The 19,991-nt window shown below is 47.7% G+C and overlaps 1 protein-coding gene across 2 annotated transcripts in view; it reads left to right on the top strand.

Annotated features, from left to right (window-relative positions):
* The first annotated feature begins 11,221 nt into the window (after nucleotides 1-11,221).
* Nucleotides 11,222-19,991, top strand: part of TSPEAR (thrombospondin type laminin G domain and EAR repeats) — a 60,306-nt gene continuing 51,536 nt past the window's right edge. For both annotated transcript variants that reach the window (XM_075607133.1, XM_075607132.1), the window contains exon 1: nucleotides 11,222-11,966. In XM_075607133.1, coding sequence (XP_075463248.1) covers nucleotides 11,950-11,966 — 17 coding nt within the window. In that variant the 5' untranslated portion in view covers nucleotides 11,222-11,949. The remainder of the gene's footprint in view (nucleotides 11,967-19,991) is intronic.

The following is a 19,991-nucleotide window of genomic DNA, read 5'->3' as shown; positions in this document are numbered from 1 at the left end:
GGATTTTTGTTGGGCGAGTCAGCAAATGTGGCGAGTTTTGCAGTGAAAGTTTCAAAGTTTAGGGTGAAAATGGAAAAAACATAAAAGGAAGTTTTCACAACTTGGTCAATTCCATGAAAAATTCCCAGAACGTCTCTCTTCTGCACACAAAACAAAAAAAGTGGACCACATGGCACAGCCGGAAATAACCTAACAGCATGTTACACTGTGTAATTACTCAATCTCTCTGCCACGCATCGATTATATCCCTGAGATACGTACATTTGTTCCGAAGTCTCTCTCTGTATGTTGTTGCCTTCTATGGGGAAGATTCATCAATGAACATTAAGTTCATAACAACATAAAGAAAATCCCTTTGAATGGGTGCACTCCGTCTAATAATGATTAACTTATTCTATATATTATATACACTCCTATGGACTGAATAGCTGTACTAGTTAGCATAAATAGCCATTAGTATTGTTTATATTAAAAAGAGGACAGTAAATGAACAATTTAGGGAGTGGGTATACACATGGACTGATTGCTCCCGACTACTCCCTAATTAGAGACTACGTGCTAAAAGACACTTCTGAAAAATACTGTGTCTACATTATTCATTATATTATATGAAACCTTTATTACATAACTCATTACACTCAAAAATGTCATTTAAAAAAAACTAATAGAAGATCCAGAGCAATGCTGATTGGTAATTTAATGATATATATACATAATTGCCAGTTAAAAGGGAGCACTGCAGTCAGACACGGAAATGCTGTCTGAAAGCAGACAAGTTGCTTTATTATACTCAAAATACTTGTGACTTGTAGATTCAATCACAGGCTAAAAATCACTTCACATAGTATAGCCTGATAATGACTCTTGAAAATGGACATTTGCTGTTATAGTTTTCCATTTGAAAGCATAACTACAGGGCTATTATCTTCCTATTGGTGGGAAAAATGTCCCCTTCTAGATACCACAAACAGTGTTGGGTGATTGTATATTATGAGAGGTTTGCTAAATGAATATAGACATGTTCTTCTTAAAGTCAACTGGTAGTTATAATAATGTAAAGATATGCACATATATCTCATCCTCAATAGGATCCAATCGACTATTTGTAAATGACATTTTTGAGTGTAATGAGTTATGTAATAAAGGTTTCATATAATATAATGAATAATGTAGACACAGTATTTTTCAGAAGTGTCTTTTTAGCACGTAGTCTCTAATTAGGGAGTAGTCGGGAGCAATCAGTCCATGTGTATACCCACTCCCTAAATTGTTAATTTACTGTCCTCTTTTTAATATTTACAATACTAATGGCTATTTATGCTAACTAGTACAGCTATTCAGTCCATAGGAGTGTATATAATATATAGAATAAGTTAATCATTATTAGGAGGCGTGCACCCATTCAAAGGGATTTTCTTTATGTTGTTATGTACTTAATGTTTTTAGTTTCCACCTGGACACTATAATCATTGGGCCGCACCCGTCTCAGTATAGCGCAAGTGTTTATTATCTCCCGTATTGAAGATTCATCAAGCACCAGTAAAGGAGATCTGGTCTTTGCACCCATTGATTTGAATAGATGCTAATGCTAGATCAGGTGCGCAAACCTGTATGAGAGTCTCTCTATCTTCTTTCTTCTTTTATTTTATACTATATTAGTGAAAGCACTGTATGTTTGCCTGCCTGCCTGGATGTCCGGTGTCCCTAGGGGAAATCTAATTGGTCCCTTGGCCCGCCCGCCCCCGCACACCTCTCATTGGCCTGAGGCGGAGTGACGGGCCAAAGGACACACAGGGACACACACACACACAGGGAACACAGGGACACACACACACACAGGGAACACAGGGACACACACACACAGGGACACACACACACACACACACACACAGGGACACACACACACACACACAGGGGTACACACACACACACACACAGGGGGACACACACAGGGAACACAGGGACACACACACACAGGGACACACACACACACACACACACACACACACAGGGAACACAGGGGGACACACACACACACAGACACACACACACACACACACACACACACACACACACACACACACACACACACACACACACACACACACACACACACACGGGGACACACACACACACGGACACAGGGACACAGGGACACAGTGACAGACACACACACAGTGACACACACACACAGTGACACACACACACACACACACACTGTTACATACATTAGCGGGGCTCACAGTGTTAGCAGCACCCGCGCGCACCTCCTCCTCTCCCCGTGTCTCCCGCGCTTTCACCCCGACCCCCCCCCTCCCCCGGCGCCGCTACAGTCAGCGGGACACACACACTATTATTACCCCTTCAGCGCCCCTCCCCACCCAGTGTCAGCGGCCGTGCGAGACCCCCCCTTCTCCCACCTCTCCCCCCCCCCACACATATACATGCCCCCCCCCCCCCTCCCCGGCGCTACAACTCACCCCTCCCCGGCGGGGGAACAGCCAGTGGCCAGGCAGGCTGCCTCGCGGCGCCGAGTGCCCAAGATGGCGGCGCCCGGGGACACAGCAGGGGAGCGGCCACAACACGCTGTCTCCCGTCTCAGATCCACGTGGGACCTGCCGGATGGGTGAGTGAGCGGCCTTCACCTCGCCTCCACCCCCCCCCTCCCCTCCAGTGTCAGTGTCTCCCCGATACCCCCCCCCCCCCCGGCGCCGCTACAGTCAGCGGGGGAGCGAGCGAGCGCCCGGGACACAGCGGGAGAGTGGCCACAACACGCTGCCTCCCGCCTCAGATCCACGTGGGACCTGCCGGACGGGTGAGTGAGCGGCCTTCACCTCCCCTCACCCACCCCTCACCCCCCATCACCTCCCCTCACCCCCTTTCACCTCCCCTCACTCCACTTCTCCCTTCCACCCCCCCTTTACCTCCCCCCCCTCCACCCCCCCTTCACCTCCCCTCCACCCCCCCCCTCACCACCCCCTTCACTCCCCTCCACCCCCCCTTCACCTCCCTTCCACCCCCCCCTTCACCTCCCTTCCACCCCCCCCTTCACCTCCCTTCCACTCCCCCCCCCTTCACCTCCCCTCCACCCCCCCTTCACCTCCCCTCCACCCCCCCTTCACCTCCCCTCCACCCCCCCACCTTCACCTCCCCTCCACCCCCCCACCTTCACCTCCCCTCCACCCCCCCTTCACCTCCCCTCCACCCCCCCTTCCCACCGCCTCCCCCCCCTTCCCACCGCCTCCCCCCCCTTCCCACTGCCTCCCCCCCCTTCCCACCGCTTCCCCCCCTTCCCACCGCCTCCCCCCCCCCTTCCCTCCACCTTCCCACCGCCTCCCCCCCTTCCCACCGCCCCCCCTTCCCACCGTTTCCCCCCTTCCCCCCTTCCCACCGCCTCCCAGCCCCCCTTCCCACCGCCTCCCAGCCCCCCTTCCCACCGCCTCCTCCCCCCCCCTTCCCACCGCCTCCCCCCACCCCTTCCCACCGCCTCCCACCCCCCCTTCCCACCGCCTCCTCCCCCCTTCCCACCGCCTCCCCCCCCCCCTTCCCACCGCCTCCCTCCCCCCCCTTCCCACCGCCTCCCTCCCCCCCCTTCCCACCGCCTCCCACCCCCCTTCCCACGCCTCCCACCCCCAGCCATCCCACCGCCTCCCACCCCCCGCCATCCCACCGCCTCCCACCCCCCCGCCTTCCCACCTCCTCCCACCCCCCGCCTTCCCACCGCCTCCCACCCCCCGCCTCCCCCTTCCCACCTCCTCCCCCTTCCCACCACCTCACCCCTCCCCCCCCTTCCCACACCACCTCCCCCCCCTTTCCACCACCTCCCCCCCTTCCCACCACCTCCCCCCCCTTCCCCACCACCTCCCCCCCCTTCCCACCACCTCCCCCCCTTCCCACCACCTCCCCCCCTTCCCACCACCTCCCCCCTCCCCCCCTTCCCACCACCTCCCCCCCCTTTCCACCACCTCCCCCCCTTCCCACCACCTCCCCCCCCTTCCCACCACCCTCCCCCCCCTTCCCACCACCTCCCCCCCTTCCCACCACCTCCCCCCCTTCCCACCACCTCCCCCCTCCCCCCCTTCCCACCACGTCCCCCCTCCTCCCCCTGAATGATATGCAGAGCGTCTCACCTCCCAGGCTCTGTATGAATGATATGCAGAGCCTCTCACCTCCCAGGCTCTGTATGAATGATATGCAGAGCCTCTCAGCTCCCGGGTTCTGTATGAATGATATGCAGAGCCTCTCACCTCCCGGGTTCTGTATGAATGATATGCAGAGCGTCTCACCTCCCAGGTTCTGTATGAATGATATGCAGAGCATCTCACCTCCCAGGCTCTGTATGAATGATATGCAGAGCGTCTCACCTCCCAGGCTCTGTATGAATGATATGCAGAGCGTCTTACCTCCCAGGCTCTGTAGGAATGATATGCAGATCCTCTCACCTCCCGGGTTCTGTATGAATGATATGCAGAGCGTCTCACCTCCCAGGTTTTGTATGAATGATATGCAGAGCCTCTCACCTCCCAGGCTCTGTATGAATGATATGCAGAACCTCTCACCTCCCAGGCTCTGTATGAATGATATGCAGAGCGTCTCAGCTCCCGGGTTCTGTATGAATGATATGCAGAGCATATCACCTCCCAGGCTCTGTATGAATGATATGCAGAGCGTCTCACCTCCCAGGCTGTGTATGAATGATATGCAGAGCGTCTTACCTCCCAGGCTCTGTATGAATGATATGCAGAGCCTCTCACCTCCCAGGCTCTGTATGAATGATATGCAGAGCCTCTCCAGAGCCTCTCAGCTCCCGGGTTCTGTATGAATGATATGCAGAGCCTCTCAGCTCCCAGGCTCTGTATGAATGATATGCAGAGCCTCTCAGCTCCCAGGCTCTGTATGAATGATATGCAGAGCCTCTCACATCCCAGGCTCTGTATGAATAATATGCAGAGTGTCTCACCTCCCAGGTTCTGTATGAATGATATGCAGAGCCTCTCAGCTCCCAGGCTCTGTATGAATGATATGCAGAGCCTCTCAGCTCCCAGGCTCTGTATGAATGATATGCAGAGCCTCTCACCTCCCAGGCTCTGTATGAATGATATGCAGAGCCTCTCAGCACCCAGGCTCTGTATGAATGATATGCAGAGCGTCTTACCTCCCAGGCTCTGTATGAATGATATGCAGAGCGTCTCACCTCCCAGGCTCTGTATGAATGATATGCAGAGCGTCTCACCTCCCAGGTTCTGTATGAATGATATAATGTACAGCAGGGGTGCGGGGTGTGAAATTTTCTGGGGGGGGGGGGGGTGCGGCGCTTACAGAGGCCACGCGCTCTACCCCAAAGAATTTAAAGGAAATGCCAGGGGAGCGCGCAAGGCATCTGTAAGCTCCCTTCCCTTTTCTCCGGCGGCTTCTGGTGACGCAATGTCAAGTCAGGTCAGAAACGCCGGAGACAAGGTAAGGGGGAGAGTAGGAAGAGGGGCGCAGACGAAAAGGTTTGCGCACCCCTGCTGCACAGAGCCTCTCAGCTCCCAGGTTACATAGTTACATAGTTACATAGTTACATAGTTACATAGTTACATAGTAGATGAGAAAAAAGACACACGTCCATCGAGTTCAACCTATGTTAAATTTAGACGACAGATACGTTTCCTATAATTGTACTTACAGTATATTGATCCAGAGGAAGGCAAACCCCCAGGGAAATATCATCTAATGATGTCTCATAAGGGGGAAAATAAATTCCTCCCTGACTGCAATAATTGGCACTCAGATTGCCCCCCGGATCAGCCTCCTTCCCGTGTTTACTTATTTGCAGTGGCGGATTTCCCATTAAGCCCTGATAGGCCCGGGCCTCGGGCGGCGACATTTTTGGGCGTCAGAATTTGGGGGCGGCCTGCGTGACCAGCGCTTGACGTCCGCGCATGCACGATTGGCAGTTGCCCGTCGCTCGTGCGCACGCGTGATCGCTGGACAAGCGCCGATCTCGAATGTGTACGAGTGGCTGGCAAGCGCCGACATCGCGCATGCGTGGCCGGCAACGTGACGTCACATGGCGTCTCTGTTGCCATGGCAATGGGACAGAATGGTGCTGAAGCTGGAGGGCGGCACCGGGTAAGGGCATGAGGACAGGATTTTTTTTAAATCTGAGACAGGGTATTTGGTATATCCCGGTCTACCTTTCTTTTCTAAAAAAGATGTCCAACCTTTGTATCTACATGAAGAGAAAGATCCCATGTGCTGCTGCACTCAACTCCACTGATAGTTAAATATATCCATTTGATTAAATTCTTAGAAAACAAAAATTCAAATTTTTGTTTCTAAGAGTTTAATAAAATTGATAGACAGTATCTATCTATCAGTGGAGTTGAGTGCAGCATCACATGGGATCTTTCTCTTCATGTAGATACAAATTCTCTATCCCAGATAGCACCACTTCAGAAAGTCAATTTCTTCAGCTGAGCTGGACCTATTTTCCCTCCTCCCCTTCCCCAACTTAATTATAACCTCTGTATCTGCCATCACGGTCTCCATGGATAATGAATTCCACACTGTAACTGCCCTTACTGTAAAGAACCCTTTCCTTTGTTGCTGGTGAAATCTCCTTTCCTCCAACCTTAAGGGACGACCCAGAGTCCTTTGTACTGCCCGTGGGATGAATAGTTCTTTTGAAAGCTCCTTATATGAACTGAACCCTAAATATCTTTCTATTTAATGATAATATCCCCTCTTAGATGCCTCTTTTCTAAGGTTCTGTATGAATGATATGCAGAAAATTGAATATTATGGAACAGAATTCTTCGTAGCGATGGAGAGAAAGGACAGATACACCTCCTACCCCCATCCTTTCTCTCCTGGAGTTGTTTGTTCCTCTCTCCTTTTACATATTTACTTTAGTGGATATTACACATTCCAGGGTCAGCTTGTAGGTACTCAGAGTAAGTGGCAGGGCCCTTAATTAACCCATTAAGGGTGGAATGTAGTCCTATTCCGCCTGACCGTTCATTGGCAAGGTTCTACAGCAGAATTCAATTAGTTCAACCCCATTTAGCTTTTATACGAACCCTTTACCGGTATCAGCGCTACAGGGGCAGAGAGAGAACTGGCAAAAAGGTAGCTGGAGAGGAGAGAGGCAAAGGGGACAGGAACAGGTCACAGTGACCGAGAGGAGAGGAAGTGGTGGGAGACAAAGGTGACAGAGTCCGAGTAATGGAGGAGTTGCAGTAGAGAAAGTGGAGACTGAGAGAGGGGCAGTGGTCGAGTAAAGGGACAGTCACGACAGGAAGGGGACAGAGACAGGGAAAATGCTATGAAAGGGACAGTTACAGAGAGAGAGAGGTTAGGGCTGTTATATACAGCATGCGGCCGCACGTTCCTATGCGAACGCGCGTGCACGTGCCGCATGCTTTTCATGTATATAGAGCCGGGAGCTGCAGGTTAGTGTATATTTATGTATATGTGTATGTGTGTGTGTATGTGTGAGTATATGTGTGTGTATGTGTATGTATGTATGTGTGAGTATGTGTGTGTGTGTGTGTATGTGTGAGTGTATGTATGTATATGTGTGTGTGTGTGTGAGTATGTGTGTGTGTATGTGTGAGTATATGTGTGTGTATGTGTATGTATGTATATGTGTGTGTATGTGTGAGTATGTGTGTGTGTATGTGTGAGTATATGTGTGTGTATGTGTATGTATGTATAGTATGTGTGTGTATGTGTGAGTATATGTGTGTGTATGTGTGAGTATATGTGTGTGCATGGGTTGTGTGAGTGAAAGTAAGTCCTAGATAGATTATTTTTTTAAAGAAAAAAAAAAGTTTAATAAATATTTATTTTGTTTGTTTTACAATCCTTGACACACACACACACACACACACACACACACACACACACACACACACACACACACACACACACACACACACACACACACACACACACACACACACACACACACACACACACACACACACTCACGCATCCATACAAACACACATCCACGCATACATACATACACACATATACATACATTTGAGCGCAGGTAGCGGCGCGAAAAGATGAATTTCTTCATCTTCGCCGCTGTCTGTCAGCTCCCCTCTCCCTGCCGTGCGCACGCGCGGCCCTTCTATAGAAAGGCTGACTAACGTCAGCCAACTGAAATTCCGCGCGCGCGCTACACCGTGCTACACGGCACTATAGAACGGGCCTTACACAGTGCTGTCAGACAGAGAGCTATTTGACCCTTTTCCCTTCCAGTCTGCATGTAGTTGACATGTTTTGGGATCAGAAATGTCTGATATTACACAAAGGTAGTTTTATTTTTTGGTTCCCCCCCCCCCCCTGCCCTCACCTTATCCGCGCAGATCACCTGGGACTCGCTGCTTCAGGTCTGAGAGTTAATATGCGTCCCAGAAGCTGTTAATATTTGACTTCAGAAGTGCTGGGTCGGATAGCGAGAGATACGTCGGCATTTCTAATGTTACCAGCGCAGGGCTCCACGGCCCATTGGGTCAACAAACCTATCTAGGTTTTTCATCTCTCAGCCACCAGCCGCCGGTACAAACCCAGCCCGGGGGGGAGCAGGAAGGTTAACCCCTTTCCTGCCAGAGAGGCCTGCGATGCATTGCGAAGCAGGGAAGGGGTTAAAAAAGTGAGTCGCCGGCGTGCCAATCTGCTTAGAAGACATTGGGCATGTAAGTTTGTGATCTGTCCCTCTTAGGCCGCGCTTATAGTGCCGGTGACAGTGACGCGACGTTGTGTCAAAACAAATGTATTGACGCCGTTGCGTGCGTTTATAGTAGGAGCGATGCGACGGAGCGACGGATTGGTCGCGATCGCTGGAAGTCACATCAATGTGATTTTTTCAGCTACGTCAGCGTCGCCGTCGCCGGCACTATAAGCGCGGCCTTATTGCCGAAATGACAGTGACATGTCTAAGGGGTCCATAACCAGAAGTTTTCATAACTAATGTTGGCGAGTTAGCTAGTAAACGGAGGGGACCTAGAACTTGGAAGGTGGTTTGACTTTGTGATGTCCACTGTGAGTGGCGCAGGGTCGCCTCCCCTTGCACGTGCAATGTGCTGACCCTTCTCTTGCTTGATCCTCTGGAAAGTCAGGGCGTTCACATGAATTTGGCTTTTCAGGGTCTACGCTTCAAAGAAAAAAACGATTGTAATTCCCAAGGAAAGCAGAGCAGGGAACTTGTTTTAGAGATGATTGGTGGAAGCCACTTACATTGTGAAGTTGTATAAAGTGTTGTTGTGTGATATGTCAGACTGATTTTTTAATCAGCAGTAGCACTTGTTGATCCCACTGTGTAAGTTCTACAGAGGGCCACACACGAGCACCCCTCCTCTCCAACATTTACCGAGATCTCTCGGGTTCTGGGATTCCTATGTGTAGGGTCACCTGTGCTCCTGATCCTACGTGACTTCTTCTCCGTGGTAGATGGGCTGGGTCGGTGACAGGAGCAATGATGCACCAGAAGAATGGTGGGAAAGAATGGTGGGTGGCTGTGTTGGACCTTTCTTCCATGTTGGCTCTTTTAGTTGCAAACGTACCCCTTTGGCCCTGGAGGGGGTTTACATGTCCTCATCCCACAAACAGGTTGTGAAAATGTACTCTTCAGAATATTGGGGTCAATTCTGGGGCAAAAAAAAGTCACTAGATGTATAGTATTTAAGAAAACATCCCATTGCAATAGATATGATTTTTTTCTGCGATACATCTGGGGCAATTGTTTTTTCCCCAGAATTGCACCCCTTTTGCCTTGATACATAGGGGGTATTTAGTGCTCCTCATTAGGTCAGAGCTAATGAGCATTCAAGTAAAGGAATTCTGCAACCGCTTGTTATTCTTATCTTAGGTTAGTCATAAACAATGGATGTGTTGATACATTTCTTTCTATGCATTTGATTGAACTACTAAAGCTTCTACACCTTCTTTTCCCTCATTACTAATCATACACAGAGAAGGGTGGGGAACCATGTGGATCCTTTCGTCATGTGGTAAAAAAACAAGGAGGGAGAAGGAGTAGGCAGTATAATACCTATTATTGGACCAACAAATAGTTGCTATGTTAGAAGCTTTCGAACCTCTCAGGGTTCTTCATCAGGTACCTACCTACACCTTGTACTTACCTACTCCTTGTACCTGCCTATTCCTTGTACCTGCCTACTCCTTGTACCTACCTACCCCTTGTACCTGCATACTCCTTGTACCTGCATACTCCTTGTACCTGCATACTCCTTGTACCTGCCTACCCCTTGTACCTACATACTCCTTGTACCTGCCTACCCCTTGTACCTACATACTCCTTGTACCTGCCTACTCCTTGTACCTGCCTACTCCTTGTACCTGCCTACTCCTTGTACCTGCCTACTCCTTGTACCTGCCTACTCCTTGTAGCTCGATTGTTATTATACCACATTACGAATCAAAGCATTTAATGATTAGGGCAGAGGTTCTCAACTCCAGTCCTCAAGAACCCCCAGACAGGTCAGGTTTTAAGGATATACCAGTGTCAGCATAGGTGGCTCAATCAGTAGCTCAGTCTTTGACCGAGCCACCTGTGCTGAAGCAGGGAGCCACTGATTGAGATGCCTGTGCTGAAGCAGGGATATCCTAAAAACCTGACCTGTTGGGGGGGGGGGGGGGGGGGTCTTGAGGACTGGAGGTGAGAACCCCCGGATTAGGGGGTCAAGCCAATTTGGGAGCTAGTTTAAATTCCACAAAACCCATCGACATACGGATGGGATGAAGGAGCGGCTTAGTAGTAAGGGCACTGCCTTTGAAGTGGGTGAAGCCCGGTTTAAATCCGAGTGTCAGCTCTCCTTGTGACCTCATAACTTTAGCTCTCTGTTCCTCAGGTACAATTAGATTGTAAGCTCTTTGGGAGACATTGGGAAGCAGGAACGGCAACAAGACTGATGAAATAGTGAGGGTGGACAAAGATCATTGGGAGTATACTATTTAGTCAAGAGAAAGTTGCAAGGGTATTAAGAGGACACTCCTGCAGTGATGGAAATTCAGGAGTATTAGGGGATACTCTTGCCATAAGGGGAGTCCGTGGGTGTAAGGGTGGTACTCTTGTAAGGAGTATTAGTGGATACTCCCGCGGTGAGGGGATTATAGAAAACAATTCACACACTGAAATGATCTGGCTATAACCACACACTCAGGTGCACAGCCTGAATGTGACTCCACCTATCCTGTTAATATGTTCTCTGTAAGGGCAGAGCCATGTACAGTAGGAAATTCCTCCACCTGGGGAGGGCTGGGCAAGAGATGAAAAGATCCTGGAGAAGAAAAAAAAAAAAGTCAGTTACATGACTAGGGTCTCATTTAAATGTCTGGATATTTGGCTCTTCACTACAGTCTCACCTGCTCATCCCTGTATGATCCTGAGGCGCAGAGAGGCTCACCTGCTGTGTCCCAACTAAACAGCTGACTCTACAGTTACAACTTCTAACCTCACCTTCTGAGTCTTTCCTGCATTTTATTTACCGCTCATCAATTTCTTCTTACTTAAAATAAACAACAACAACAACAAAAAAACACCTTCACTGCCACAACATCAAGGAAGAAGGTTGCCCCCAGACAAGCTGAAAATAGGAGTTGTCTTTTCACCCTTGTTGGGCAGAGCTGGGTTGAAATGATGGGTATTTTCACACATGGTCACTGATGCAGTAACCTGGATGTTACCTGTCCAGATTGTGCCCTAGAAGATGAGGTGCACTTGACTGAGGAGTAGAAGACCCTGTTGGGCCATGAAGACTTGGGTGTTATTTCTAAGCAGAGTGCGGGTTTGGGAAAGGTAAGGCACGGGGGTGAGAGTGTTGTACATGGACCCCCAGACTGTGAAAAACCACTGATGTCTACCCTGCTGCCGGCCTGTGTTTGGCTTATCTTCTGTGGGACCCAGATTGGCCTGACCATAGGACTGAAGTCATGGAAACCCTGCACAGGTAAGAACCGCCAACATACAGTATGACGGAGCTCTACAACTATCAATCAATCAAATGTGGTGTTTTATCATTCTTTGACATTACATGGATCACTTAACATGTTTCTCTGGGTACAAATTATATGCCACAAGGATGCAGAAAACAGCATCAAAGGGGGAAATAAATATGTCAATAAAAGCCATGTTTTCATAAAGCTGGTGCTGTTGCTTGCACCAGCTTTGCTGCTAGGAGATCTAGATAAACGGTCCCTCTTGGCTAGTGTTATTAAGCAGGAGCATCAGTAAAGGGTCCTTTATCCATATCACCCTGCTGCTAATCTACTGCAAATAACAGCACAGGATTTTTTTTTCCTTTAAAAAAAAGGGGGCTGCTGTATTTTGCCCCAGTTTAGCATGCCACAGATGTGGGTAAATGACGCCGCACACGCACGCACGCACGCTGTATAAGAGTGCTGTGCATCTATTCCGCTCTGCTCACATGGGACGGGAACACATCACGATTTGCACGTCATTTTTCTCCCATTTATCCTGTGTCAAAAAAAATCTCACCAGGTCTGGAGTGGCATTAACCTCTCGGGATAACTGATCTGCGCCAAATGTCAGACACGTCAACATTTATTTTTGTGGAACACTTTAGCAGAATGTAATTAGAAAAAGAGAGAGAGAGAGAATGGTCTATTTTCCACAACTCAATATGTAGATTATTTTTTAAACTGAGGGACCCTATTGAGACTATGGGGTTTTTATAAGAATCTTCCAGGCGAGGTTAAAGCTTTAATCACTTTCCTGCCAGAATGGACAGCAATGCATTGCTCTGCATGTTATTATATTGCTCTGCATGTTATTATATGGCTCTGCATGTTATTATATTGCTCTGCATGTTATTATATTGCTCTGCATGTTATTATATTGCTCTGTATGTTATTATATCGCTCTGCATGTTATTGTATCGCTCTGTATGTTATTATATCGCTCTGCATGTTATTGTATCACTCTGCATGTTATTATATTGCTCTGCATGTTATTATATTGCTCTGCATGTTATCGTATCGCTCTGCATGTTATTGTATCACTCTGCATGTTATTATATTGCTCTGCATGTTATTATATTGCTCTGCATGTTATTATATTGCTCTGCATGTTATTATCTTGCTCTGCATGTTATTATATCACTCTGCAAGTTATCGTATCGCTCTGCATGTTATTATATCTCTCTACATGTCATTATCTTGCTCTTCATGTTATTATATTGCTCTGCATGTTATTATATTGCTCTGCATGTTATTATATTGCTCTGCATGTTATCGTATCGCTCTGTATGTTATCGTATTGCTCTGCATGTTATTATATTGCTCTGCATGTTATTGTATCACTCTGCATGTTATTATATTGCTCTGCATGTTATCGTATCGCTCTGCATGTTATTATATCGCTCTACATGTCATTATCTTGCTCTGCATGTTATTATCTTGCTCTGCATGTTATTATATTGCTCTGCATGTTATCGTATCGCCCTGCATGTTATTATATCGCTCTGCATGTTATTATATTGCTCTGCATGTTATTATATCGCTCTGCATGTTATTATATTGCTCTGCATGTTATTATATTGCTCTGCATGTTATCGTATCGCGCTGCATGTTATCATATTGCTCTGCATGTTATTATATTGCTCTGCATGTTATTATATTGCTCTGCATGTTATTATATTGCTCTGCATGTTATTATATTGCTCTGCATGTTATTATATTGCTCTGCATGTTATTGTATCACTCTGCATGTTATTATATTGCTCTGCATGTTATTATATTGCTCTGCATGTTATTATATTGCTCTGCATGTTATTGTATCACTCTGCATGTTATTATACTGCTCTGCGTGTTATTACATTGCTCTGCATGTTATTATCTTGCTCTGCATGTTATTATCTTGCTCTGCATGTTCTTATATTGCTCTGCATGTTATTATATTGCTCTGCATGTTATCGTATCGCGCTGCATGTTATTATATCGCTCTACATGTCATTATCTTGCTCTGCAATACATTGCAAGCCCTCAAGCAGGAAAGGGGTTAAAATATCAACAAATCTTATTTCAGACATCATTTCTCTCTGCTGGCTTCAGAAAGTAACGCGGGGAAACAATGGGGGAAGTTGTATGAAGAGTTAACAAAAACAAAAGTTAGTAGACATACACATGAAAATATTATATGGCAACCAGAGCTGCTACTGTATGCTGGGGTTTCCTCCGCTGTTTTTTCATGTGTGAATCTCCCAGGGCTGAGCTGGCATTTAACTTGCCTGCCTCAGACACGTGCGTTAGATGCGCCCTGCGTGAAATACAAGTTTAGTACAAGAAGTACCTTAGATGCAGATATTAAAGGACAGAGAAGTTAGTCAGTGCTACTCCGTATGGTGTTATTAGTCTGTGCACGATACCTCTCTCCAGTCCTGTGGGGGCAGGTGAAAGAAACAGTTTAGCAGAATGGAGGGGGCGCTGTCATAGGGTATGTACTGTACATAGGGTTGCCAGGTATCCATTATTGAACTGAACTGTCCTGTATTTGGACACTGTCCAGTAAAAAATGAGAGGTAATACTGAATATGTATGTGTCTGGTGTTACCTCTCTGGACACAGTGACCCGACTGGCTTGGTGGGCCGTGGGATTTCCCCAAGCAGGGAGAGAGCAGGGCTGCTGCTAGGGGGTTAGGCAGCTTACTCCATCCTGATTGGTTACTGCTGTGTAATGTAGCCAATTAGGAGGAGGTGCCAGGAACCTGGGGGTGGGGATAAGGAAAGGAGGAAACAGCATGGAGCGGAGAGAGGCGAGAAGGATGTGTGTTTCTCGAGCGCGTCGCACTTTGTCATTGTGTCCAGTATTTTTGGAGAAGCCACCTGGCAAACCTATATGTGTGTATAATTGTATTTAAAGAGCATCAGCAGTGTATGCAACACTTAACATTATAATCCAGGGGAAATAATAAAGTACAAACAATGGGGATAAGAGAAGCAAATACATGATAACGAAAGATAAAGGGAGCCCCCGCCCCAAAGTTAGGGTGACCGGATTTTCAAAAGTAGAAACAAAATTATTTGTAAAACAAATGTAATCATTTAAAAAGAAATATAATGGTATGTGTCTAGGGTCCGCATTTATGCTGTATAATTGATTTATTTCCTAACATAACAGAAACTCTGGAGTGTAGCAAAATGACGGGTTGGTTTATATTGATAAATCGCTTAATTAGCATTTTCCAATATATTTACAATGCTTACGCTTTGATATGATCCATCACATAAACACATGCAGGGTCTACTTTTATGGTTCTAAGAGTTTTAAGTGAGTCCAAACAGGGTGAAACGAAAAAACAATACATTTAATGAAAATCCCGGGACTGTCCCGGCTAAACTGGGATGTATAGTCACCCTACCCAAAGACCTTACAATCTATGTGAGAGAGAGAGAGCAGAAGTTAGAGAAGGAGCGGCTCAGTGAGTAAAGACTGAGTGGCACTGAGTTTGAAGCAGGGGAACCTGGTTCAATTCCCGGTGTTGGCTCCTTGTGACCTTGGGCAAGTCACTTTATCTCCCTGTGCTTCAGGCACCAAAAAATAGATTGTAAGCTCCACGGGGCAGGGACCTGTGTCTGCAAAATGTCTACGTAAAACTAGCAGCGCTATACAAGAACATGCTATTATTATTAAGTTAGAGCCTCTCTAAGAGGGGAGTTAATGTAGCGATTGTGACCTGTTCCCAGTTACTGTAGTGAGATTCAGGCCCTTTCGGCAGTGAAGGGGTTGTTAAGATGTCAAGGAACGGATTATTTAGAAGATGTTTAAAGGGTATAAGAACTCCACCGCACTGGAGGATTATACCGTGAAACCTGAACCTACTCACTTCTCACAATCAATCAACAGATTAAAGGATTTCCTTCCTAAACGCTGGGGTTGTTTTACAACTAAGGAGATCTTCTCTTTGTTATTCTAAATAAAATCATTAGGGGGGGGGGGGGGGAGAGAGAAATTCCCCACTTCCAGCCCCCAACTGTGTTTGCCCTTTACCATGCAAAGCTCACCACCTACATGTAACAGTGAGAGCGGTCCTGAGATACGAGACAGTGGTCAGACACAATATGAGACAGTGGTCAGACACTATATGAGACAGTGGTCAGACACAATGTGAGACAGTGGTCAGACACAATGTGAGACAGTGGTCAGACACAATGTGAGACAGTGGTCAGACACAATGTGAGACAGTGGTCAGACACAATGTGAGACAGTGGTCAGACACAATGTGAGACAGTGGTCAGACACAATGTGAGACAGTGGTCAGACACAATGTGAGACAGTGGTCAGACACAATGTGAGACAGTGGTCAGACACAATGTGAGACAGTGGTCAGACACAATGTGAGACAGTGGTCAGACACAATGTGAGACAGTGGTCAGACACAATGTGAGACAGTGGTCAGACACAATGTGAGACAGTGGTCAGACACAATGTGAGACAGTGGTCAGACACAATGTGAGACAGTGGTCAGACACAATATGAGACAGTGGTCAGACACAATATGAGACAGTGGTCAGACACAATATGAGACAGTGGTCAGACACAATACGAGACAGTGGTCAGACACAATACGAGACAGTGGTCAGACACAATACGAGACAGTGGTCAGACACAATACGAGACAGTGGTCAGACACAATACGAGACAGTGGTCAGACACAATACGAGACAGTGGTCAGACACAATACGAGACAGTGGTCAGACACAATACGAGACAGTGGTCAGACACAATACGAGACAGTGGTCAGACACAATACGAGACAGTGGTCAGACACAATACGAGACAGTGGTCAGACACAATACGAGACAGTGGTCAGACACAATACGAGACAGTGGTCAGACACAATGAACTACGGTATATGGGCCTATCTCATTGGCAGAGGTGATTAAATAATCTGCCGCGGCGCCGCGCTTCATCACGCGCTCTATGGCCGGCCTCGTTGGGGTGCGGCCTTTTGTTCGCGCCGCACAAGTGGTCGCGCACAGTATGGATGCGGCCCAAAATCTGTCCCATAAAATGTGCCTGGGGTGTGATCCTGGACTTTAGGAGGGGGATCCCATTGACATCTGTGGGTGAAACTGAAACACAGGAGGGCGATACCATTAACACATGTATATTTCTATTTTGAGCAATCTTGTGTAGTTTATCAACATTAATTACATAATTGAAGTGTGTAGATGTGTGTGTGTGTGTGTGTGTGTATATACAGGCATACCCCGGTTTAAGGACACTCACTTTAAGTACACTCGCGAGTAAGTACATATCGCCCAATAGGCAAACGGCAGCTCGCGCATGCGCCTGTCAGCACGTCCTGAACAGCAATACTGTCTCCCTACCTGTACCGAAGCTGTGCGCAAGCGGGGAGACTATAGAGCCTGTTACACATGCGTTATTTACATCAGTTCTGCACGTATATGACGATTGCCGTACAGTACATGCATCGATAAGTGGGGAAAAGGGAGTGCTTCACTTTAAGTACATTTTCGCTTTACATACATGCTCCGGTCCCATTGTGTACGTTAATGCGGGGTATGCCTGTTTGTGTATATATATATATACTGAGTTAAGTTATGGTGAGTAAAAAAAGTGACAAAAACCCTCCACAGCAAAGCAAATATGCAAATGTAAATACAACTGTATGCTCATCTGCATGTCTTAGGCTAAGGCCCCGCTCCCTCAGTCAGCGCGCCTGCACTGCAGACAGGCGGGGCGCTGACAGACACAGACCGCGATATGCGGTCTGTAGGGAGTGGGAGCCGGAGCGGGAGGTGGGCAGGAGGGGGCGTGGCTTGAGCGGAGGGGCGTGGCTTGAGCGGAGGGGCATGGCTTGAGCGGAGGGACCCGCTACTCCCCCCCTCCCTCCACGGGCTCGTGCTGCAGGAGGGAGTTGCTGCTGGCTGCTGTAAGGTAAGCATCTCCCTCCCCCTTCTGCCACAAAAAAACACACACACACACACACACACACACACACACACACTACCTTGAGTAGGAAGCTGCCTGACGACAGCTCCCGCTCCCGCCCCCGCCGCTGATTGGCTCATCAGCGCACCACGTGACGCGTCACCGCTCGGGATCACAATTTTCTTGAATCCCCTGCCGGCTGACGCGTCACAGCGCGTAGTGAGCCGTCAGCGAGGGGGGACTGGGACCTGCTAGGGAGGATTCCCCTGCTGGTGGGGAACGCCGGGCGGCCGCCTGCGCCGCCGAGCGCAGCGGGTCCCAGCCCTTAGGCAGGTCTGCAACCCCACCTTTCACCATTATCACCCAGCACACAGCACTTCCACTGCAGCAAGGGATTCTGGGAAATGACATGCAAATGAGCACATATAGGTATGGAACCATGTTAAAAATGGTTTTTGAAGCAAAAAGTGGCACTGTTTGCTCATTTGCATGTCATTTCCCAGAATCCCTTGCTGCAGTGGAAGTGCTGTATGCTGGGTGATAATGGGGAAAGGCGGGGTTGCAGACCTGCCTAAGACATGCAGATGAGCATACAGTTGTATTTACATATATATATATATATATATATATATATATGAGCCCAGCTGATGTGTATAAGAGAGTGATCCCATTGATGTATTTGGCAGAGGCTAATGTGTGGTATAGAGGGTCCTGATTTTATCAGACATCCTCAAAATAGGGAACCCCCCCCTCTGTAAAATTCATAGCCACGGAGAGTTTTATTTTCATTGTGTACCTGTCTTTCCTTGAAAAATAAAGTAGGCATCCAACCTTAAGAAAATTCAGATGGATTTTTCAGTATTAATGTATAATTCCAAGTTGTATGGTCTATATCGGCACAATATGGCAGCATGAGGCAGAAAGAAGTGGTTTGAAGTGTAGCCGCTGATTCTATCCAGATATAGTGTTAATGGGATTTGTATAAAACCTACAATTCTGCTTTAAAGCCTCAATCCCCACCCAAAAGCCTACACTAGTTTGACTTCTTTCATTTTATTATCTTACCCCCCCTGGGCATGCCCAGCGTTTAAATAATTAAATAAGGGTTCAAAAAAATAATGATTTGCTTAATCTCTAGCTTCTGAGGTTACAATGGTAACATTTTAGACTGCACTGGGCCCTGGGGAGAGCTCCATTTTAAATTCCCGGCCAGTTAATATTCCCCACGCTTATATCTCCTGAATCAAGACTCGGATTTGAAAAATCTTGTTAAGTAAGTAAAATAAAATGCAGGGGGGGGGGGGGGGGGATTAGATCAGTGCACTTTGCACTCTTTCATTGGAGAGTGATCAGTTACCTATCGGGCAGTGAAGAGGTTAAAGGCTTTATCCAGTAAATGTCCCCTTCTCTACCTCTGGCGAGTGGCTTATATCCCGGTCATCGCTGCTTGTTGTCCCTTGGTTACAGTTACGGGGGGGCTATTTCAGGGGCTGGGGACGGGATGGGTTTTACACAGACGGGAGCTGTCGGGATGAGTCACCGGGGAAATATGCAGAGCTTTCCTTTCATGTGTTTTAAATGAAGGGAATCCCTGGATCTGAAGGATCACAAACCGATGGCTTCAAGCAACAACTCCCCCCCCCCCGAACCCCCTCCCAAATTAACCCTTCTGCTGCCAGAGGGGCCTCCATTGCAGTGTGGTGATGGGCCGCAGCCCGCAGGAACTAATTATAAGGCCTCCCCCTTAGCAATCATTTCCTCTTAGCAATAGGAAAGTGCCATCAAATCAGTGGGTCAGTTGTTCATGTCAACTTAAAAAAAGAAGTTACAGTACACACGCACGCACGCCACGCACGCACGCACATATGGGGAAAAAAATAATAAACAGGTGCAAAAAATCGCTATCTTTATACTATATTAGTGAAAGCACTGTATGCCTGTCTGCATGGCCTGTGTCCCTAAGGGAAATCTCATTGGTCCCTTGGGCCGCCCGCCCCCGCACACCTCTCATTGGCCTGAGGCGGAGTGACGGGCCAAAGGACAAGGACACACACACACA

The sequence above is a fragment of the Ascaphus truei genome, chromosome 7, assembly GCF_040206685.1.
Source record: "Ascaphus truei isolate aAscTru1 chromosome 7, aAscTru1.hap1, whole genome shotgun sequence".
Classification (NCBI taxonomy): domain Eukaryota; kingdom Metazoa; phylum Chordata; class Amphibia; order Anura; family Ascaphidae; genus Ascaphus; species Ascaphus truei.
Note: the sequence above shows the minus strand (reverse complement) of the source record. Positions and strands in the feature narration are given on the sequence as shown.